The 22,266-nt window shown below is 47.6% G+C and overlaps 8 protein-coding genes across 8 annotated transcripts; 5 read left to right on the forward strand and 3 right to left on the reverse strand.

The window, feature by feature from the left end:
- Positions 1 to 2,032: 2,032 nt before the first annotated feature.
- Positions 2,033 to 2,612, reverse strand: PADG_00169 (uncharacterized protein; the record flags this gene model as incomplete). Its single annotated transcript, XM_010757929.1, has 2 exons — positions 2,033 to 2,159; positions 2,410 to 2,612. The coding sequence occupies 2 exons, from the start codon at positions 2,610 to 2,612 to the stop codon at positions 2,033 to 2,035; spliced, it is 330 nt and encodes a 109-aa protein (XP_010756231.1).
- A 726-nt stretch (positions 2,613 to 3,338) lies between these two features.
- PADG_00170 (uncharacterized protein) lies at positions 3,339 to 4,502 on the forward strand (the record flags this gene model as incomplete). Its single annotated transcript, XM_010757930.1, has 1 exon — positions 3,339 to 4,502. One exon carries the CDS (start codon positions 3,339 to 3,341, stop codon positions 4,500 to 4,502), a length of 1,164 nt encoding a protein of 387 aa, XP_010756232.1.
- Positions 4,503 to 4,804: 302 nt separating this feature from the next.
- On the reverse strand, positions 4,805 to 6,519 carry PADG_00171 (L-lactate dehydrogenase (cytochrome); the record flags this gene model as incomplete). The annotated part of the gene is made up of 3 exons (XM_010757931.1): positions 4,805 to 5,905; positions 6,001 to 6,314; positions 6,393 to 6,519. 3 exons carry the CDS (start codon positions 6,517 to 6,519, stop codon positions 4,805 to 4,807), a joined length of 1,542 nt encoding a protein of 513 aa, XP_010756233.1.
- A 3,228-nt stretch (positions 6,520 to 9,747) lies between these two features.
- Positions 9,748 to 10,741, forward strand: PADG_00172 (uncharacterized protein; the record flags this gene model as incomplete). Its single annotated transcript, XM_010757932.1, has 2 exons — positions 9,748 to 9,793; positions 9,852 to 10,741. 2 exons carry the CDS (start codon positions 9,748 to 9,750, stop codon positions 10,739 to 10,741), a joined length of 936 nt encoding a protein of 311 aa, XP_010756234.1.
- Positions 10,742 to 14,428: 3,687 nt separating this feature from the next.
- Positions 14,429 to 15,578, forward strand: PADG_11058 (uncharacterized protein; the record flags this gene model as incomplete). The annotated part of the gene is made up of 2 exons (XM_010758360.1): positions 14,429 to 14,477; positions 14,632 to 15,578. 2 exons carry the CDS (start codon positions 14,429 to 14,431, stop codon positions 15,576 to 15,578), a joined length of 996 nt encoding a protein of 331 aa, XP_010756662.1.
- A 203-nt stretch (positions 15,579 to 15,781) lies between these two features.
- On the reverse strand, positions 15,782 to 16,249 carry PADG_11059 (uncharacterized protein; the record flags this gene model as incomplete). The annotated part of the gene is made up of 1 exon (XM_010758361.1): positions 15,782 to 16,249. One exon carries the CDS (start codon positions 16,247 to 16,249, stop codon positions 15,782 to 15,784), a length of 468 nt encoding a protein of 155 aa, XP_010756663.1.
- A 784-nt stretch (positions 16,250 to 17,033) lies between these two features.
- On the forward strand, positions 17,034 to 20,823 carry PADG_11060 (uncharacterized protein; the record flags this gene model as incomplete). The annotated part of the gene is made up of 4 exons (XM_010758362.1): positions 17,034 to 17,042; positions 17,106 to 17,532; positions 17,630 to 20,693; positions 20,781 to 20,823. The coding sequence occupies 4 exons, from the start codon at positions 17,034 to 17,036 to the stop codon at positions 20,821 to 20,823; spliced, it is 3,543 nt and encodes a 1,180-aa protein (XP_010756664.1).
- Positions 20,824 to 21,452: 629 nt separating this feature from the next.
- PADG_00174 (uncharacterized protein) lies at positions 21,453 to 22,141 on the forward strand (the record flags this gene model as incomplete). The annotated part of the gene is made up of 2 exons (XM_010757933.1): positions 21,453 to 21,492; positions 21,642 to 22,141. The coding sequence occupies 2 exons, from the start codon at positions 21,453 to 21,455 to the stop codon at positions 22,139 to 22,141; spliced, it is 540 nt and encodes a 179-aa protein (XP_010756235.1).
- Positions 22,142 to 22,266: the final 125 nt, after the last annotated feature.

A 22,266-nucleotide genomic window follows, 5' to 3' on the forward strand; every position in this document is an offset into this window, starting at 1 on the left:
TCCAGTAAGAACTATGTCGCTAAAAGTAGAAGATGGAAGATGGAGAGGATGCTGGAAATGAAGATGAGGACGGTGAAAAAGGAGAAAAGATATAGGGGGCCCATTAAAAATGCGTGGGGAGATTGTTTGAAAGACCGCCCACAATGATGTAGCTAGGTACTCTCTACCTAACCATATATATACAATAGCGGGGAGGGAGGGGTGCCTGGTACATAACCTCGAAACAGGGTTTAACTTCGAAGTCAAATCTTTGATAGCTTACAGCGTGCTTCAACCAAAACACCGTCAACTGAAAATACGGATCGGTAAAGACCGAGAGTCATTCATTTATCACATTTCTATAGCTGTTATCTATATCGCGACTGAAAGGTTGTCTGCCATACACACGCCCTAACAGCCAAAATCCACGTAGTTACATGTGCAGTATTAATAAGGACTTGACTTCAAGGATGTATGGACCTAATTATATGTGCATTTACCCGGCAGCACAGGCTATCTGTTCCCAATGGCCAGTGTGGAGGAGTTGATTGGACGCTTGCTCGGGCGTCAGGCGCTCTTCAGGGCGAACCGCCCAACGAAAAAGCCCGAATGCTATTAACTAAACCCCGAGGAGGCGTGATTCCTGTGCATGTCCATCCCACCAAATGGCTCCATCTGGGGGAATTGCCCGGTTCTCTGTGTCCATCCCTCCAGCTCGAACCGCACTTCCACATCTAGGAGAGTGAGAGCGCGGGATGAAGCACAAGAAACGATAGGAGATGGAGAAATTATTTTTATTTATTTACTTCTTATTCTTACTTCTTCTTATTATTTAAAAAAAAGCCAAAACTTTGATTCCTCATCTTCGTTGCTTTTTTCCAGTTGCTTTTTTCCCGTTGCTTTTTTCCCGTTGCTTTTTTCCCTTAGGCTTCCAACCATCCGCATTTCAGTAATTGCAAAGAAACATCCAGATGCAGAATCCCAATATAGAGAATTTCTTCGGGTGCACCAGAACCATAGTGTTCAGGAGCGTTCAAAGTTTTTTGCCAGCTTTCAGAGATTGGGCCGTCTGTCGTCTGTCGTGGATCTTCTAGAATAGTTATCTTGAGTGTATATAATCAGCAAGTTTGGGACAGGCTTCTCTTTTGGCCTATGCGCTCCTTGAGCGGGTAGGCTTGGGGTGGCATCTCCACTGCCCGAAACTTTACCCCAAGCTTGTTGTCCCTTCTCTCCAGCGTGTGAAAAATTAGTGGTGTCAACATGGGGATATCTATGGATCCAAGTCTGCTCGCTTTGATCCTGGAAGATTGCAGCAACTCTAAAAAAGGAGGCGGTCTTAGAGCAGGTCACATGATTATGCCGCTCAGGCAAAATCCCTATCAGTTGGGATCCAGACCATCGTTGACGTCGAAGCAAACTTCTTTCCTCCCTCTAGAGTTTCGATGCATCTGAGGTAACAGCTGGACATGACTATTCAACCTTAAATAAAGAAACATTCTAATTATAAAGTATTCACAATAACAGTTTCAAGTCTAGTATCCAAGCTGCATGTCATCAACTCAACTGCATTTCCACATTAATTGAAACCCCACAATTCACGCAAGATATGACATGAACTAAATACAAAACAGTCCTCTCCTAACTACCTACATACCTAGATAGCCCGTCGCATGACGGAACGGGCTGGAAAGATGCAGGCCAATGAGACACCTAGAAAGCATTTACATTCTCCTTTGCATGTCAGCGGCCCAAGCTCTTGACGAAATGAACTTGAAGGTTTGGGTCGGATACTCACCATTAGCTATCTCAATGCCACCGCAATCGTTTAGAGAGAGGTTGGAATGGGTAGTTAACGTAGCTAGCTGAATACGTCTGTTGTTATTTTTTTTTTTTTTTTTTTTTTTTTTTTTTACTAACTCAGGTGGTTGCTTTAAGGGCATACCGGGTTCCATAACTTATAAATCCCACTCACCTGAAGCTCTTCTCCTATTCATGCTCCTTGATTTTCATCTCCATTTTAAAAAGTCATCAACCCACGGCCTCCCTCGAAGAGTTAATGTTGGCGGCCTGATCTTTCAAACTCTGACTGGGCGATATCAACGACTTCCCTAGCAATGACCTGTGTTTTACGTAGTGCTCGATACTCGGCCATTTCTTTGCCAGCCAAATCCTGCAAACCACTAGCAAAATATTTCTTTCACATTTTCCGCTTTGACAATGGCCTTGACGAAGGGTAGGGCGGCCGAATTATTTTTGACAACCAGAACGCATGGCTCTGTTTTGCTTTATCTGTCTTCCATGGGATATTCATTGAGTCTGCACGAGTTTGCATGCGTTCCACAGTGCTGGGTGCCATAGGAGATATTATCGACGTTTTCTTCCCAGTCGAATTCCGGAAGATTTAACAAGCCATCATGTCACTTCTTGTACCCAATTGCTTCCCATAGCGTGAAGGGCTTAGCTGCCAGGCACTCTGGATCTCTTTCCTGGCCAGGCGCGCCTGCGACACTTTTGCCTGCCGCGACAACTCGAGCTATTTTCCTCACATCTGCCTGCAAAGAATCAGTCAGCTCGGGTATGGGCAATAGTTCTTCAGGAACAGTGCCATAACCCTCCACACCCAAACTCGACATCGTGAATTGGGGGAGAGTCGATAAAGGGCTTGGCTGTTGTCGTCGTCGTCGTTGCTGTGGTTTCTGTGTCTTGCTGAGTGTCTATAAACTTATTCTGCGTTAATATCACTGGGCCGGTGGGTCCCGGCCACAACAACTACGTAGGAGAAACGAGTTGAATGTGTTTAATAGGGGAGGGCACGCATGGAATGATTGAGGGGAAACAGAGGAGTAAGTGAGATTAGAATATAATTGGAAGGACGGGCTTTTTTGTGGGCCTCCCCTTCGGCAAACATTAGTTGCTCCAGCTTCACTGCTCCAACCACGCATGTCCATAGAGTGCATTGCAGTTAACAGAACTTAGTTATTGCTAAAGAGCATAAAATGAACATATATATATATATATATATATATGCACTAGAAAACAAGAACCACCAAAGTTGCGATATAAATTAATTTGGGGTATTAATTTGGGGTATTCGCGTTGCATGATGTTTTCCCCCTGACGTAACTATAACTAGTTAGTTAAACTAAATAACTAGATTCCGGTTCCCCTTTTTCCACCCACGTCATATTCAACAACAACCCCAAGTAGCTATTAGGATCATAACCACGAAAGCCTGAGACAAATCCCAACCTCACCATCTTTAAATATGGCCAAAATAATGATCCCCTAACATCAATTACCACATTGCCATAATCTATGAAATAAAACACATCACCTTACCCACATATGCACGAAACATAATGGGTCCCTACGACCCCCCACCCCTCCTAATCCGCCTCCTCTCCTCCCCGCTCCTCTTCCTCCTCCGCCCACTGCACACCCTTCTCCTCCTGCTGCGTGTCCCGCCACGTACGCGAACCCCGTCACAACGGCCCATCCGCGTCGTTTGTATATCAGACACGCACGATCGCCGTTTGGACAGCGTGCCGGATGGGGATCTGCTGCTACACGCGGGGGATATGACGAATAGAGGGACGAGGCGGGATATACAGGCCACGGTTGATTGGTTGAAGACGCTGCCGCATGCGAAGAAGGTGGTTGTGGCGGGAAATCATGATGGGTGGTTGGATAAGGGGATTAGGGAGCGGATTGAATTGTCGGAGGGGGACGGGGAGGCTGGGCAGGACAAGGGATGCATTGATTGGGGTGATATTCATTATTTACAAAATAGCACCGTCACGCTGACTTTCACCACTTCTGCTGCTGCTGCTGCTGCTGCTGCCGCCACTGCCAGCAATTGCCTATTGACAGCCTCCAAATCGCAATCTCAATCGCAATGTCGAACCCTAACAATCCACGGCGCCCCTCAGGTGCCCCAACTCGACTCATCCCCTCACTCAATACACGCCTTCCAATACCCCCCTTCACCCCCGGCCGGCAACAATACGCCATCCACCTCCCCATACCCATACCCAACCCCTGTCCCCCAAGCCACCGACATCCTCCTCACCCACTCCCCTCCCTCCCAACACCTAGATAACTACCCTTACTCAGTTGGTTGCCCATACCTGCTCCGCACAGTCTGGTCCGTCCGTCCAATCCTGCACGTCTTCGGCCATGCACATGTCGGCCGCGGTGTGGAGAGGGTGTATTACGATAGGGCGCAGGAGGCATGGGAGGCGCTTTGTGCTGCTAGGGAGGAGAGAGGAGTGTTGTGGGAGAGGGGTATGAAGGGGGTTGTGTGGTGGGTTTTTGTGAAAGGGGGTTGGTGGAGGGATTTGCTTGGCCTTGATGGGGTGTGGGGATTGGCGGGGAGGGTGATTTGGGAGGGGTTTAAGGCTGTGATTTGGGGGAGGGTTTGGCGAGGTGAGAGTGGGTTGGGGGGGGAGGGGTGGATGGTTAATGCGGCTTGTTTGGATGCGAGGGGAGAGAGGTTGAGGGGGGCGACTGTGATTGAGATATAAAGGGTGGATTGTCAGTGTGTGATTATCAATGTCGAGCTGTGGCTGCTGTGATTTGAATATATTCACACAAGAAATGTGTGTGTGTGTGTGTGTGTGTGTGTGTGTGTGTGTGTGTGTGTGTGTGTGTGTGTGTGTAGAGCTTTATAGAATTTCTGCATCTAATAGTTTCTATCAATGCAAAGGTGCAGTATGTACAACATAGTCAACAAAGCTTGCAACAGATGAAGACTAAAATGAAGCATGCAACGCAATGCAAAACAGAAAGATCTAACACCATCATCTTACACCATATAAAACACCAATCATAACTTCGACTTCTCAGCTGGAGGAGATGGTCTCTCCGACGGCAACACCAGCGATTCATAAACCCCCAACCCCAACGAATCCACCGGATTCGGCACACTTCTCACAGCCAATCCCTTCGTATCAACCAGGTCCGGACAGAGCTGCTCAATACTCGAACAACCAATCAACCGCATATTCATCACCAACTCATCCTTCAACAACTGCATCGCCCGCTCAACACCAGGAACCCCATAGGCACTCATAGCATACAAAAACGGCCGCCCAATCCCCACACCTTTGGCCCCCAAACACAACGCCTTAAGAATATCCGTCCCCCTCCGCACCCCACCATCGATATAAACCTCAATGCGATCCTGCCAGCCACGTCTGCGCAGCTCAGGCATGACATCTGCCAACAGCTCGATGGACGAGGGAGAAAAGTCCAACTGCCTCCCGCCGTGGTTAGAGAGAACGACGGCGGGTATCCCAACTTCCACCGCGCGGAGCACGTCGTCGACACGTTGTACGCCCTTGAGGACTATGGGCATGGTGGTGATGGACTGGAACCAGGGGATGTCTGTCCAGCTGAGGGAGGGGTCGATGAAGGAGGAAATAGCACGGGCGGCACCCTGGGAGCGGTCAACGGAGGACTCTGAGCTGGTGTCTGAGGCCTGCACGTCTGATCCCCTGTCCGAGAACTTGGTGCGCATATCTTTCTCCCGGCGGCCTAGCTGCGGGGCGTCGACGGTGATGAATAGAGCTTTGCAGCCGCGTTTTTCGGCATGTTGGACGATGCGTTTTGTGATGCCGCGGTCCTTGTTGACGTAGAGTTGGAGCCATTGGATCTGGTTGGGCCCGCGGGCGTCGATGATTTCATCGAAGGAGCAGGAGGCTAGGGTTGGGATCATTTGGATGATGTTGTGGGTGTTTGCGGCGCGGGTGAGGCAAACTTCACCTTCTGGGTGGCCGAGTTTACCCAGTGCGGCGGCGGTGACGTAGAAAGGGGCGGAGACTGGGGTGCCTAGCATGGTGGAGGAGATGTCTACGTTTTGGACGTCGACAAGGACGCGGGGGCGGAACCAGATTTTGTGGAAGGCGGAGTGGTTTTCGCGGAGGGACTGTGGTTTTCTCCTTGTGTTAGAAGTTCTATAGATGTATTGATATACATACAGACAGTTGGATATAGCTGGAGCGGATGGAGTGGGAGACTGACTATTTCATCGTCAGCGCCGCTAGAGTAATATGCCCAGGCGGACTTCTTCAAGACACGACGTGCGACAGCCTCGAAATCTAGTAGATTGTAGCATTGTTCCAGCAATGGCATGCGTTGTATTCGCAATTGGCGCTCTTCCTCGTCTGGATCTACAGCTTTATCTTCCTGCACGACGGTATCCATGGCCACGGGGCCCAGGTGTTTTGAAGGGTCGAGGTACTTGTCGAGTGTGTCTGGAGGGTGGATGGGCTCGAATTCTTCCGTGGCATCTTTGCCGGCATATTTAAGGATAATTTTCTGACCGCCAGGGTGTTCTATATTTTGGTTAGCCGGTTAGAAGTGATACTTTTTTCTTGAGGGAGTTAAATTGGAGCGGTTATGTATGTAGATACCGGGTAGAAAGTCTGTGACGTCGTATGCCTTGCCATGAACGATGACCCAGCAAGAGTCCTTGGAGTTATGCTTCAATATTTCTGGGCCCGTAAGAAGTTTTCCCTTGTGCTTCTCGTCTCCAGGCATTGCAGCGAGAGGATAGAGGGAGCAATGGTAGCTCCAAGCTTAGGATAAATTACTATGTAGCAGTGGTATAGGGCCGTACGTTGGTTAGCTGGAAGAGGGGAGTGGAGGATATTTTCGGGATTAATATATCAGAGGTGAACGAATCTAAATGGAGAAGTACTGGGTTTTAATCCCAGAGCCAAATATATATTCTACTTGGTCTTTCGTGCGAGAAAAGGGATTTGGCTTAATGTAAGCGCAGGGATAGGTTTAATGTGGAGGCGGGCAGTTGGAACAGGACTCCGCCCATTTAACCGTGTCAAACAGATTGCCGAGCACAAGCTACCTTGGAAGCTATCACCAAGTAACTGTGCGGAGAACTATTTCCGTGACTATCCATGGATAAGAGCATACGCAGTCGGAGGATAATCCCTACTCCATAATAGGTATTGGGTTGGGTTGGTGTTTTAGCAAACCTGTATCCTTGGACCCACCCACCCAATACCGGGATCTATTTTTGAAAAGTCAAATGATGACTAACAATGACATAAAATAGTTTGTTGCTAACGTAAATAACTAGCTAATTTATCGTCCTTTCGCTGTATTACCTAATCGTTCAGCCACTAGAGATCCAGCTTTTAATAAGAACAAAGTTCCTGCAAGTGATCAGAAATTTCTCTCCCATTTACTGCTGCTGGTAAATGTATGATGTCATGAATGTTAAAAAGGGTTTGACAATGTAAATCTTCTGAACACATCAAATTCTTTTCAATTTAATAGACGAAAAGGTGGCTAGTTTTACTAACTCTAGTAATTCATTTGGTTAAATTCTGGTTTACTCTTAACTGAAAGCTAGTATTAATTAGGTGAGGCAAGTCAGTCTATTTCTAATTAACCATCGAGAACTGTTTAAGTTATTACTAACCGAGTTAGAGGAAATGTGATTGAAAATCTTCTTCTACCTTGATGGCCATGTCTAACCCCATATCATATACCATATTTTCTCCTTGCTATATTTATTTCGAGCCTTGGATGAAACCTCGGGAGGTCGATCATGTCGATCAGGAATCATTTCTGTTGGGCACACGTTGCCCGGGCAGCAGCCCCACCGCACGTGATTAGTGTATTCAGATTGTTCCAGCTAGCCTTTCATCCGAAGACGAGATCAACCATCTCACAGGTTATATATAACCCGGATAGCACGTTGTGATGGAAGAAACACCCATTTTTAGCCAGGTTTCATTATGTATGATAGCAATTGGATGAGTTCGACGTCGATTCTCAAAAAGAAGACTCTTTTCGTGCATAATTGACGAATTCCGCTGGAATACTGTCTGTAGCGAAGAGCGATCGCGTTCTTGAAGGAATCAAACTTTTGACCTCAATGAGTAGATTGCCCCATACACCACATTGTGAACGAAAGAGAAGCCTCCGTTCTCATTCAAAGGCCCAAGACTCGTTCCCCTCGGCGTACGAAGAAGAGTACGACCAGGATCCGGTTGAGTCCATCTCAGGGGACAAAAGGACACACTGAATACACACTGGCAGACGAACACCACACAGGATGGAAAGAGCTAGGTCAAGCTGTGATACGGGTAAACAGACCATACGTAACTAATGAATTTGAAGGAGGGAATTCTACTCTTTATGTCTCCTAAGCCTATCCTCAATGCCAACGAAATGATCAACATGACCACAGCTGATCTGCTTGCATTTTGCCAGCAAATGATAACTGCGTGAGAGAACACTCAAATCAAGGAAGGAGGAGGTGTCACAAAGCAGCGCTATCAACATGGTGTAGGCTGCCTACAGTATCTTTCAGTGAAATTGACACCAGACATCACCCGCGCAGCTTCCCTTCTGGCGCAAAAGAACGCTGCCTCTACCCCCAAGGCATGGAAAGTCCTGATAATCAGGGACATGTCATTCAATTCCCGAACGCGTCCTATAATACCCATTGGCTACACAGATTCTGATTGAATTGAATCTCTTAATGACAATCAAAAATCTACGTCTGGAGACGTCTTTAAGCTTCATCCAATCAACCCTGCGTTTCTTTGAGCTCTAATGATTGCTGGATATGGGCTTCATCACAGCAGACCCCCCGTCAATTAGAGCAGATAATAAGGGTATGATTGGTCTGGCCACTGTGGCGGCAATCACCGCGCGCGGTAAGCATATTGACACTCGTTTCAACTATTCTCGTACGCAGTTGCATGAAGGAGTGATGTTCATTGATTGCATTCCCACGGAGGACATGGCAGACGGTCTTACGAAACCTTTACAACTTACTTAGAGTTCTCATTTGAAAAAGAGTCAAGACTACTAGCAAAACCTTGGATGTAGCATGCTTCGGTTGGATTCTAGGATCGCTTAGCTAGCTCTTGATACGCGGAGGATTCCATCTCTCGCACGTTGGTGCGTGGCGGGGGTGTTGGGCATACGTTGCCAGGGCAGCTGCCCTACCGTCCGTGAATAGTGTGTGCAGATAGTTCTAGCTAGCCTTTCATCCGAAGAGACAGATCCCAACATATCAATTGTCGCTGAGAACCATCTGCCCCAATTCAACCCTAACCCTAACCCTGTTTCCTGTTTGGGGTCGCCGGGCTGAATCGGGAGAAATGTTTATCCACGCAAGGAGCCGCATCAGCGTTTCCTCATCGTCTCTCGTTGTCTCTCTCATGTACTTCTTCAACTACACCATCTATTAACAAGCATACGAATACTAAACGCTCGGGTGGGGAGTTCCAGGGCAAATGCTGGTTGAATCGGACTCTAAGGGAGCCCCCATTCCATCTCAAAATTCTCCTTCACGTGCGGGTGTTCCCACCACGTGGACAGGACAAAGGTCTTCTCTATGATGACCCGCTAACCTCCTCGGGTGACTTGACTCTATTACTGAGACGGTCACGCCGCCTAACCTCAGCCCGGTCTCTCGCTGTGTCTATCTGCCTGCCTGTCTGCCTGTCTGCCTGCCTGCTTACTATATTACCTTAAGCTGCTAGACCTCTCTCCCTGGACATTACTCACCGCAGTCTCTCACATACCCAAAATAGATAGATACTGATTTACTCCTTCACTTACACGTTCTTTGATCCCAACCAGCTTTCCCTGGTTCTCTCCACCAAACAAACCCTCTGGATAATTCCCTCCCCCTCCCCACAATAACATGTCCTCTCCCTGCGCTTTCCTTCCGTCTCTTCTGCCGTGCTGAACACTATTCGGCCTTGAAAGCTTCCCTCCCTAGCTATGAGCTCCAGTCTCGAGGCCAAAATCGTCGTCCTAGGCGCCCAAGGTAAGTAGGTGTCTTTGTATTACCTTTCCCTTCTTGCATACTAACTCGACTCCTTCAGGCGTGGGAAAGACCTCTCTCGTCCAACGTTACGTGAAAAATGCATTCAACCCCGCTACAACAGCTTCCACCGTTGGTGCTTCCTTTGTCACAAAACGCGTCCTCGACACCACCTCCGACACCGTCGTGCGCCTGCAGATCTGGGACACCGCGGGCCAGGAACGCTTCCGTAGCATTTCCCGTCTCTACTACCGGGGCGCCAACGCCGGCCTGCTCTGCTATGATATCACGGACGAGAACAGCTTCCAGGAAATGGCCGGTTGGCTAGTCGAGCTGAAAGAGAACCTAGGGGAGGACTCGCCCATCGTCATCCACGTCGTCGGCACGAAATCCGACATCGTGGCTGACGACCCCAATCTCCGCAAAGTCCCCTTTGAACGCACCATTGCCTATGTTGCTGAGCAACTTTACCCCTCCCAAGCTTCGACACCACCACCCAGTTCCGGCCTGGGAATGCTCGGTCCCTCCACCTTTGGCACCTCAAACTCCAATCATAACCATAACCATAATCATAACCAAGCCTCCGGCCCTGAAAGCAAGCGGAGCAGCGGCTTCTGGGGCCAGGATATCGGATGGGACTGCTGCCACGAGATCAGTGCTAAGGATGGTGAGGGCATCGAAGAGGTATTCCGCGTCATTACGCGGAAACTTGTCGAGCAGCGGAACAAAAAGGTAGAAGCCGATGCTGCAAATCGGAACGGCTGGAGTGGTGCTGAACGAATACCGCCACGTATGGAGGGCGGCGTGTCCGACGGGCACGGCAGCGTTCGCGGCGGAACGACTGACAAGCGTCGGAGCTGGCTTGGGTTCCCGCCCGGTCTGGTCCTGGGTGAGGAGCCCGTTCATGTCCAAGTGGGTTCGATGCAGAATAAGCAGAGGAGATGTTGCTGAGCTCGTTCCCTTTTTGTCCTTCGTGATACAACTGGTAGTACAGTAGTTTTGCTTTTTCTACTTATTGATTTTTCTCCTTGTTAGTTCCGTTTTTGCGCAATTACGAAGGTTGCGACCTGTTATGTTATGTTTGCCCTGCTTGCTTTGTTTTAGCTACCCATAGATGGTATGCCATTCCGCCTCTCTCATTCCGCTGAACGCCGGACGCCGCGAAATGAGAGATCGCCATTTCCGTCTGTTACGTGCATTCCCCACATATCTGATGCATTTACACTGGATGTTCCTTCGTCTCTTCTTCCGTGTTTTTGCCCCTTTCCTTCGAATATCACATGTCCCTTCTGTTCTACCATTGTGTTTTATTATCACCCGTTTTCCCCTTTTCTTCTTCTTTCTCACGTTTCTCGACTGTTTTTCGAGTGATCGTAATTTCCTTTGCTCATAGGCGTTGCGTTGCCTGCGGATTTTCTATCCTCCTTGTTTTAACCAAGCTGTGCTTCAGGGGCGTGTAGGGCTTCGGGTTGTTTCCATGAGGTTTTATTGGTTTCTGTTACGGGCCACGGCGTGATGCACCTGTAACATCTAGGTGTCATGGCAGGGTAATTGGTAGAAAACTAATGTGAAATCGTATTTTTACGTTGCCTGGGGTTTTCCCAATGTGATTTTCTTGTTCTCGATCAATATTTCCATGTGGTGATTGTAGCTAACTCCCCATCAATCCCTTTGTGCAAAGTGGAAGTTGGTACATTCGACTATTGCAATCAACTGGCATGCATAAGCTATGGGATCCTTCTAAATATGCATATTAATCCTTTCCACGTTATAAGCTTGCAGTTGCAGCACGAAGTATTAAGTTGGCACGTTCTACAGCGTTCAAGCCCAAAATATCACCCTGTGAATCTGAGAGTTTCCCCTCCCCTACCCCCTCCGCCCTCATGCACGAAAAGTTAGTTCTTGCAAGACTAACTGCCGGCGAAGGTGTTGTACAGTACATGCTCTCTGGATCTAACTGCAGTTTCAGATGTCGGGTGAGGTATGCATATCCATCCCAACATGAAGCTTGGTGCATCAATGATATCCATGTTATAATCTCGACGTTATTCGATTCCAGGATTTTGTATATCATACTGAAGAAACACGAGAGAATGTTCCGACTACCTGTATTTCTCTATGGAGGAGATGTTTTCTCCTTGTTGTCGCGTAGGGACAGGAGCGGCAATGGCTGTAGTTATTAGTTAGCCAGTGATTTAGTTTGAGCTGGCGCTTAAACTGCGCTAGTTAAAGAAGGGAAGGACCCGCAACTTGAACAGCTAGACTCTCGGGGAGTCATTAAAATTATATATTTTCTACTTGTATCTGGGCGAGGAAAAGCTTAACCCTGGTCTGGTTCCTTGTCTTGAGTTTTCGTTCAAATCTTCCAAAAGAGATCAATGAGGATGGAGTTCATACTCCATCCGTACACGCTTTTGGACTACGTTTCCGCTCCCTATAATTGGAGTTAGCTTTTTTTTTTTCTCTCTCGTTGTTTAATTAGTTACCTGGGATAAGCGTACGCTGCCGTGTGTTAGTGGATCCTGACTGGTAGAAATGATCTTTCTCTTACACGATCTAGATAGATACTTTCCCTCGGAACCACAAAGTTAGTTAGATATTGACGCTATTCATAAAAGGGCTTAACTTCTTTTGTTGTCTCAAAGCAAAGCTCTAATTGGCTTGCTGAGTTTAGGGCATTTCTTTTTGAATCCTTCTCCCAATTCATCTACGAGATGAATGACGAGATTTCTCGAAATTCCGGGTCTTAACAACCACGACTTTACGTTCTGTACGATCTCCTGTATAGTTTTTCATCGGCTGGGACAAGTGAAAATGTCCTTGGTGTTAACACTAGTCTTTCAAGCAGATATGATTGTGGTGTTTAAGAAACTACCAATATTGACCCTGAGGCTCTAGAGGGCGGCGGATTCAATATCGGCATGTTGGAGCTCGAAAAACTTTTTCGTTTTCGTTTGACCCCTTCTTGAAACCTACAGATCTCTGAGCAAGCCTGGACCCGCTCGAGCTTTATCTGTAAATACATACTCCGAAAACCCGGAATTTGAAGAAATATATTTTCTTTGTTGAAGAGAGACCACAAAGCACAAAGAAAAATGGTCACAATCCTAACAAAGAACGTACGCTGATACCCTGGGGGCGGCTAGGAGCTCGCGAAGGTAAAACAATCACAGAAAGAATAGTTTTAGACTGAATTTTCACTGGCATTTAGAGGAGTTTGTTTGTGTTGAGCCCCATCCCTACCATCTCTAAACCATTTTCAGAAAATGGAGACACAAGCAATCAAGACATTGTATTGTGAAGATGAAACATTCGTTCTTCAGAGCAGAGGAAAGGAAAGAGAACAAGAAGAAAGGCTTTGAGAGCAGGTTTACAAAAAAATTACCTCATGGTTTTCAGCATGGGTCTCCCCTGGTCTCTTTGCGATGTTTGCTTGAGAAACAGTCCACTTTTTGCCCCAGGAAATGCTCTACATCGTTAACTAAAAATAGCTGCTTGTTGCTGCTTGTTGCTGCTTGGCTCCAAGGTTCCCCTCCAGCAACTCCACACCCCCCTCACCCCCTAACTTTGATCTTCCAACTGAATTACAAGATCAAACCCTTCAGCCAAGGTCCAGATGATCTCAATGCACGGTTGGGGAATTGCAACACCCCGTCCATACACATATTGTAGACAAGCAGTTAAATTGCCAAGGATGCTCAGCCAGACACATTCCGCAAACGACCAAACTGCAGGTCTGCGACATGACTGTTGAAATAGTTTTGTGTTAACCCTTGCTAAGGAAACAGATGGTAACTATACAGGCGTTTGACCTCTCATGAACCCAGCAATAGTTACCCCAGAAAGGCAGAAGAGGCTAGGATCGGGGTTCTCTCTCTCTCTCTCTCTCTCTCTCTCTCTCTTCAACCTTGTCACTTGTGTGTCCTTGATTCAAACCATGAGGCTACCTTTGTCAAAGGCATTTAAGCCGCAGAAGGTTGTATCCCTCTGGTCAATCAGCAAGTGCCCGGCTGGGCTACATTTTACCAGAGCACAGGGGACCCGCCAAGGGGAGTTAAAATAACAATGAGATTCGTCCGCAATAATGAGAATCGAAATCGCGGGATAGGGTTATGTGATATCTCCGTCAATTTTCCGCCCGTGCTGGTTTCTTCCATAGATACCCCACTCGACTTTTTGAAGTACGTTTAGTTTACTAACCACAGGAAAGGGCAAGGGTTTTTTTCATTAGCCACCATTTGCTGAATCTCGGGATCCAAATAGCTGGGCTGATTTCTTCCTCCGGATTTATGCTGCCCTGAACAATTTGCTTTCGCCAGCCTCCTCCAACTTTCGTATTGTCCCATTTTATGTGTCCCTGCTGCATCCCGTATTTTGATCGCGTTTTCACCAGATTCTCGTCGGTCAATACCTGAGGCTTGATGCCTACTTTGAACTGTTATCCAAGCCTTCTGACATCCTTTGGCCTCGAGTCCTTTCAGCAAGTTTGCATGCATGCTTCTCTTCCAACGGCAGACCTCGAGTTGTACTTTTCGAGACCACTCCGTTTCCCCCCTCTCTTACTTCTCCAATACTCACTCTAGTAACTCGACTTTGGCCATTCGAAAAATCCTCGCATAAGGATTCCCGGTACAACATATGACGTCGCAACCCGAGATGCTTCCTCTAGTGGACTACATTTCTGCAGGTATATATATTGCTCATCATTCCCACCCCAAGGGTTTCTTTATCCCACTTTCTCAACACCCCACCTCCCCTCCCCCTTTTTATATTTTAATTATTTCATTTTTGGACTGGGTCGATTTACCGCTTTTGCACCTATACTGACAGATCCAACGTAGTTGTGACTGCTTATCTGGATGCTTCAAATTTGGTCGGGTACATTAAGCGACACAGCAACCGACCGTTGTCTGAAGATGCTCTGGCAAGCTTGGAAAACTCCCTCGCCCTCGGACCCCCCATAGTACAAGGCCAATATGGTTTAGAGGTCAAGGTTATGGGCCAAACATATGAGGACGGGGATGAGACTACTCGAGAAAATATGAAGCTTATCCTGGGAAACCTGCAAGATACCTTACTTGTCGGGCTCAAGCGGGCTTTGATGGGCAATCTCGATTTGGACTTTGTCACCTTGCAAGCATCCTCCGACAACGGTCGGATTAGCTCGATAATCTGCTTGAGTCAGTTGGGTAAACGCCTCGGACCCAGCATTTCGAATCCAAATTTGTCGATCATTTCCACCCCTGAACATGGTACTGTGGAAACCCCATCCCACGATGACTTGTCAAACCCGGAGCCTTCACAAAGCTCAGTAGCGCAAAACATATTCTCTGGGGATACAAGAAGCCATACTGCATCTTCCCGCTCGCCAACCACAGAGTCGGAAAATATATCAACCCCTTCTGATATCACCAGTCCAATGACTCCCGAAGGAAGTGTCAGCTCTTTTGCCCATCGGCGATCCCTTCACTTTAGGTCGAAACCGCCTGTTGAGCTACCAGCCAATGAAATCGACACGATTGATTGGGACCCCGAGCGGTGCATTGCAAATAGAAACAATGTGACTCAATACCCCATATTGACCATAAGGGAAGCTAGTGGTGAACTGCAGGATCTATATAGTGTTGATGCAATGGCACCAGAATCCCTAGGCCCAAGGAGTTTCCCCTTTGAAGACCAAAGGGGGTTCCATCATCTAAAGAACGAATCTCGGCATAATAATTGGCGCAAAGAAGTTAACAATACGCTTGAATATACCCCGCAAACTCAACCTGGCAGATTACTCTGATTACTCTCTGCTCCCGCACCAAATATGTGGGGGTTGGACATCTCTACTCGTCCCCACCGCCAGGCGATATGCCTCGGTCCAATTTTTTGTCGACCCCGAAATCCAGTATTTTTCTACAACACAGGCGACGACCAGAATGCATGCCAAGATCTTCCAGCACGAGCACATCTACCATCGGAAACGACTCTCCTCCTGAATTCTATCTACCCAGTGAAGAGAACAACTTTGCCGGCTTCTGCAAAGGCGCATGGAGAATGCAAACAGGAATGAGGAAAGCGATGCGTTCCGAGCAACGGCCGTCGGGGATGTTTTCGCAAGTCCTCTTCTGGCGCTGTACCAAATGCAATTTTTAAAGGCCCACGGACCTCTTCTCCGATAACCTTCCAACCACAATGATGCAGGCACCCAGCATCTCCCGCACCACTCCTCTCGACAAACCATCCCGCTTCTTTGACCATCGCGTCCGCGTCCATCAGGAAACGGGCATCCGATACCACTGGGCCTTCCTTGCCAAATCGCATATCTTTTGCCAGAAAGTGCCACCAATCACTGATGGGTCGACATGTAGCTATGGCTGCATATACTGTTGCACTGAGCAGCGGGGCTCTGTACCCGTACTTGGGAATGTTAACTCGTTTATGGAGCATTTCCGGACACACGATGGAAGCCATATGCGTGGACATATCAAGGCGCCGGACCAGTAGTTGCTAAAGCGAACGAAGTGTATTATGGGTAGGACAGCTCGTGACTGGGAGGAGTTTGATATTAACATTCCGCCATTTGTGGCGGAGGTCCAGGGGTGAAGTTTATGGGAGGATTATGTAGGTGTTAATGATTGTGAGAATTTAATGATATCCCGATGATATCTCGCCCTGCGGAGCTTTCTTTTCTCTCCCTTTTTATTTTATTTTATTTTATTTTATTTTTTGTAGTTTATTTATTATGGACCATTTCCATGAGCATTCCAATATTTTGCTATCTCTTGTCGAGTATCTTTGCGGTTATACTTTGGGCTTGATGCGTTCCCTGCTTCTTCATAATTTGTACCTTTTGTTAACAATTGACACCAGACAACTTGTTGTGTCTAATTTCATGTACTCTACTTTGAATGGACTCGATTTTACTCCACTCCGTACAAATGAATCTTTTCATCCAATATACCAATCAATGTTGTTGGATATCTTCAAGCTTAACGGCGTCAAAGGAAACCTTGCAAATGCTTGGCGCCACCTTATCTAGTAACTAACTCAAGCTATAAACTCTCAGCACAGGGTCAGACCGACACAACCAACCGTGTGCATACCCCATGCTCTTCCAAGTTCCAATGACAGATGAATTAAGACACAACCGATATAGTTTGCAATCCTTTCCTGCTAAATCTCATTATCTACTATATAATTTGGAACTCGTACCCTCTTATTTGCTGGCAGATCACCTCCACACGAGGTCGCGGCTATGTTCCAGGTACGCGGTGACATCAACCCCAAGATTTGTGCAAATCCGTTCTGACCACCTTTTACATAACAGCGGATCAAGGGAGCCATAGATTCCCGCATTGCAGAAGAGCAAGCTCGACAAAAATTAGCCCAGGAGGCTCACTCCCTTTCTCGGCCTAATTCCAGCACCCGTCGTTCCAGCATAAGAGCCGATTCCCGCACCGCAAGGCTAAAACGGGAGAATAGTTTTCCAGCGAAAGGCCCCGATCCCGCTGAATTTGATGTGGAGTTTGTTGTAGGTGATGACGATTCGTCCACTAGGACCAACACACCTGTTCAAATGCAAGAAACAGGCGGAGATGGGAAAGCTTCCGGAGACAAGGAAAGGGAGGGCGAGAGGGGACGGGAGTCTGCGCGTCCATCAGATGCGATACCGGGGGAAGCCACACAGACGGAGTTGCCAACCGAAGTGAGGGTGAAGCTACGGAGGCTGGATAAGCTGGAAGGGAGATATCAAGGTTCGTGTGGGAATCTGCTGCTGAGTGCTTTGTGCTTTGTGCTTTGTGCTTCCTTGGTTGGCTAAATATAATTCCTTGTTTTGGGAATCATCTACAGAATTGTTAAAGGCGTACCGAATTGCGCACGCACGTGTGCTCTCTATTGAGCCCTTTGAAGCCTCCCTACGCGAGAATACCCCGTTAACTTCAATAAGTGACCCTAAGGCGTTGACGGAGTATCTCAATCAGATTAGTTTGAAAGGTGATATGGTGCTAGATGAGCTGAAGAGGATTACTCCTGAAAGAGATGAATATAAAAGGAAACTTTTAGAGGCCGAGAAATCAGCACGTGACGCTCAGGAGGAGGTGGCTCGCCTGAAAGCGCGTAGTGTTTCCTCTGATGAAAAGGGTTCCGTACAAGATGAAGAGATGAATGGCAGGATGCTACCCACAGTCGACACCTCATTCGTTCCCGCAGAAGACAACTCGTTAGCAAATCCACAGAAATCTCCAACTTTCTCGACAGCTGCTCGCGCCTCTATTCCTGGCCTATCATTGTTTTCACCGAAAACGAAAGCAGTGACATCGCCGCCCCTTGTGGAAGCGAGTGAAGAGTTCTTCTCTTTTGATAATGAAATACCACGTTTAGAATTGGAGCTGAACCAACGACAAGAGGAGGTTGACACTTTGAAAGCAGAGGTTAAAACTCTTAAGGGGGATCTATCTGTTGCGCGCGAGTCAACAGAAAGCATGGCACAGAGCTTGGAATTGGCCACCCGAGAACTGACGGGGCTGAAGGAGGCGAAAGATCGATATGAGGCGGATCTGGAAGGTCAACGGAAAACACTTGAAGAGCAGATTTCTGGTCTGAAGGACAAGCTTTTCGTGGCGGAGACAGACCTGGAGAAATCAAGTGTTGTCATGGAGCAGCTACAGACTCAGCTGGATGAAAAGAATAAAGAGTTGACACAGGCTAGTCAAAAGAAAGATGATGAAAGTTCAAAAGTAACCGCTGCAGAGGAACAGAAGACTTCCGGTGAAAAGCGGTTGAGTATATTACAAGACATTGTCACGAACTTAAAGTCACAGCTAAAAGGCGCAGAAAATACTATATCGGCTTTGAAGGCTGAGATTTCTTCCAAAGATGCTGAGGCAAAAGACATTCAGAAGATTGTTGCCTTCGTTGATGACGGTCTCAAGGGCAATCAAACATGGCAAGTCGCCAAGCAGCGTATATCAGATGGGCAAACTGCCAATTTTGATGATCTTCGGAATAGCTTCATTGTAAGCGACGAACAACCAAGTATCCCTTATCAACAGGTTCCTCCTGCGACTAAGGGTGCGAAAAAGAAAAACAAGAAGAAGAAGAAAGGTGGGAAAGGTGGCGCGGAGGAATCTTTTGAAATTGCAGAACCTCCAGCTATAGAGGTCCCTATTTCTGATAATACGGCTACTGTTGCTGAACTTGAGAACAAGATTGTAAAACTAACTTCTCAACTTTCAGAGAAGGAGGCCGCCATTAACCGTCTAGATTCTAAACTTAAAGGAGAAGATGACCTACGAGAAGAAATTGATTCTTTACGAGATGACCTCCGTGATATCGGGCAGAGCTTTGTGGAAGCAAAGGACAAGGTTAATGAACTCCAAACAGAGAAGCAGGCTCTTGAGAAAACAATCCAGAATTTGGAAAAGGAGTTGGTTGACCTACGCACCAACTCAACGTCCAGTTCTGCTGAAGCGGAGGGCGAACACAAGGATTTAGCCGCTGAATTCGAGGAGTTAAAGATAAAGGCGACAGCGTTGCAAACAGACCTGACTACTACTCAACAACTCGCAGCATCGCGGTTCAAAGATTTAACAGACCTCCGAGACACAATTCAAAAGCTCCAACCGGAATTGAGAACTCTCCGTGCTGAATCAGCAGAACTTAAAGCCTCGAAGGAAGAGCTCAAGAACAAAACCAACGATCTAAAGCGGTTGGAAAGACGACATGAGGATGTTAGATCGGAAATGAAGAATCTGAGAGGCAAGATTGGGGAACAGGAATCCGAAATCAAAGCTCTAAACCAAAAAGTTACGCAGGAGACGAAGACTCGAGTTAAGGCTGAGCAAGCATTGGATGTGGCACAGTCTGACCTACGCTACTCTGAGAGCAAAAAGCAGGAGGCTATTGAAACAAATGAGAATACAACCAGACTTCTCTCAAAGACGCAAGAAGAGCTCAGGTCGTCGCGGACAAGGCTCCGGGAAGTTGAAGAGCAGGTAACACAGCTAAACAGAGACATCGAAAACTTACGGGATGAAATTCAATTAAAGACCGCGCAGTACGCCAGTGCGCAAAGTCTCATGAACAGCATGCGTGACCAAACGTCTGAGATGGCAATGCAAGTCAAAGAAGCCCGTGAACGCTGCGAGAGCCTTGAAGAAGAACTCGCCGATGCCCATCGCCTACTCGCCGAACGGACACGAGAGGGTGAGACGATGCGACGGCTACTATCAGACGTCGAGATGCGGACAGACGCCAAGGTTCGCGATTTTAAGGAGCGTCTGGAAACAGCCATTGAAGAGCGTGACCGGGCAGAAGACGAAGCCAATCTTTCAGGGCGGAAACGTGCGAGGGAAATCGAAGAGCTGAAATCCAAAGCACGGGATATGGAGCGAGAATTGCGCCGTGCGGAGCAGGACAAGAGAGAACTGGAAGCCGAAACGGAGCGGTCGAAACGAGAGCTTGGTGATGTGCAAGCGGCAATGACAGAGTTGCGCGATGCGCTTGGTGAGAGTGAGAATCAGACGCTGGAGCTCGAGAAGGAGAAAATAGAACTGCGCCGTTCCGTCGAGGAAACGATCCAGCGGTTGGAAAAGCTGCGCAAAGCCAACAAGGCGCTTACGGACGAGGTCAAAGCGTTTCAGGCTAGCAAGCGGCTCGGGTTCGATTCGAATAATAGTTCTAGACGATCGCCACGATCGTCGCTGGATTCTGGAGTGCAGCAACATCGCCGCGGTGGTGGTAGTGTGGTCTCACCGCATTCGCGGGTGAGCAGTGTAACACCGACGGGACCGGGCGCGGGGTCGATTGACTATGTGTATTTGAAGAATGTGCTGTTGCAGTTTCTGGAGCAGAAGGATAAGAATTATCAGAAGCAGCTTATTCCGGTGTTAGGGATGTTGCTGCATTTCGATACGTATGTCTACCTTAAGCTGCGTCTTCTCCTTCCGCTCTCTGATATATTTATACAACTGCTAACTATCATCTCTTCTGCGACGTTTAGGAATGATGAACAGAAGTGGATGTCTGCGATCTCATCTAAATAGAATTGGGACTTTTTATATCTGACCTCAAATCGATGGAACTTCATTGGGTCTACGACATAGTTATTGCAATGAGTGGATATGATATGCAGGTGCAATTATTAGATTTCATAACCATGTGCGAGGCGTTAATTTTCAAGTCACCATTAGCCATCATACTACCAGTTATTATTATATTTTTAAGCCTCCTGGGCCATCTTGAAACGGCAATAGAAAACGGTATTTAGTTTAACTATCCACAACTATAGTATACATTTGACAACCCAACAACAGCTATGCAAGTTAATGCAGGACAACTGAGATTTAATATATCAAAACATCCAGCCACAAATTTCCCTTTGGCGTGTATACAATTGCGAGTTTACGGCTGGCAAACTCAGGGCTACCCCTGGCTGACTAATGCGGGCAAAACACCCTTCGACAACATCCAGCGCGGGGCAGTTTTTGCCACCAACAGAAACAATTTATGGATACAGATATACATATATCGGTATGTTCCTATTTCCAGAAAGCTGTATAAATAATGTTTCGAATATTCCCATAAAATTAGTTTTAGCACCATCCGCTGCCATCTCACACAATTGGCCCCCAGTCGAAAGAAATATCTTACCCACACCAACCTGATACCAACCATGACTGAACAACCCGTAATAAGGCTTGCGACTGAGGACGGTAAGGACACTTGAATTCGTCCCATATATATATATGGCTTATATATGCCAATTGATCCCAATACAACCCATCAACACCTCTGCGTGTAATACATTCAACCCTCGCGACAATACTAATATATCCCTTGTCAACCCATCCATCCAACCCAGACGTCCCCATAATTCTCCAATTCATCCAAGAACTAGCTGCGTACGAAAACGCCTCGCACGAAGTCGAAGCAACCGTAGACTCCCTACGCGCAACACTCTCCTTCCCCTCCTTCCCACCCAAATGTTCCGGCACCTACACCCTCCTCGTCAGCCCACCGGCGACACCCGCACAGCCCCACCCCGCACCCGCTGGCATGGCCATCTACTTCTACAACTACTCAACCTGGCGGTCTGCGCCGGGGATCTATCTCGAAGACCTGTATGTGCAACCGGAGCATCGGGGGAAAGGATACGGGCTGGCTCTGCTGCGGCGGCTGGCGGCGGAGATTTGTAAAGGTGGCGGGAAGAGGTTGGAGTGGAGCGTTCTGCGGTGGAATGAGCCTAGTATCAAGTTCTATACAAGTGAGAATGTGGGGGCCAAGCCGATGGAAGAGTGGATGAAGATGATGGTGGATGGAGAGGCGTTGACCAAGCTGGCAGCTGCCGATCAGAGTCGGTGAAATGAGACGCATTTGACATGGGTAGAGCTGGATGCTGTAAAGCTGCAGGGTTGTTCGAAACTCGTTCTCATTAGGGGCTCTTTTGGATCCTGGTTGCATTTATACAGAGATATTCCGAGGTAGGT

This window comes from Paracoccidioides brasiliensis (genome assembly GCF_000150735.1).
Source record: "Paracoccidioides brasiliensis Pb18 unplaced genomic scaffold supercont2.1, whole genome shotgun sequence".
Classification (NCBI taxonomy): Eukaryota; Fungi; Ascomycota; class Eurotiomycetes; order Onygenales; family Ajellomycetaceae; genus Paracoccidioides; species Paracoccidioides brasiliensis.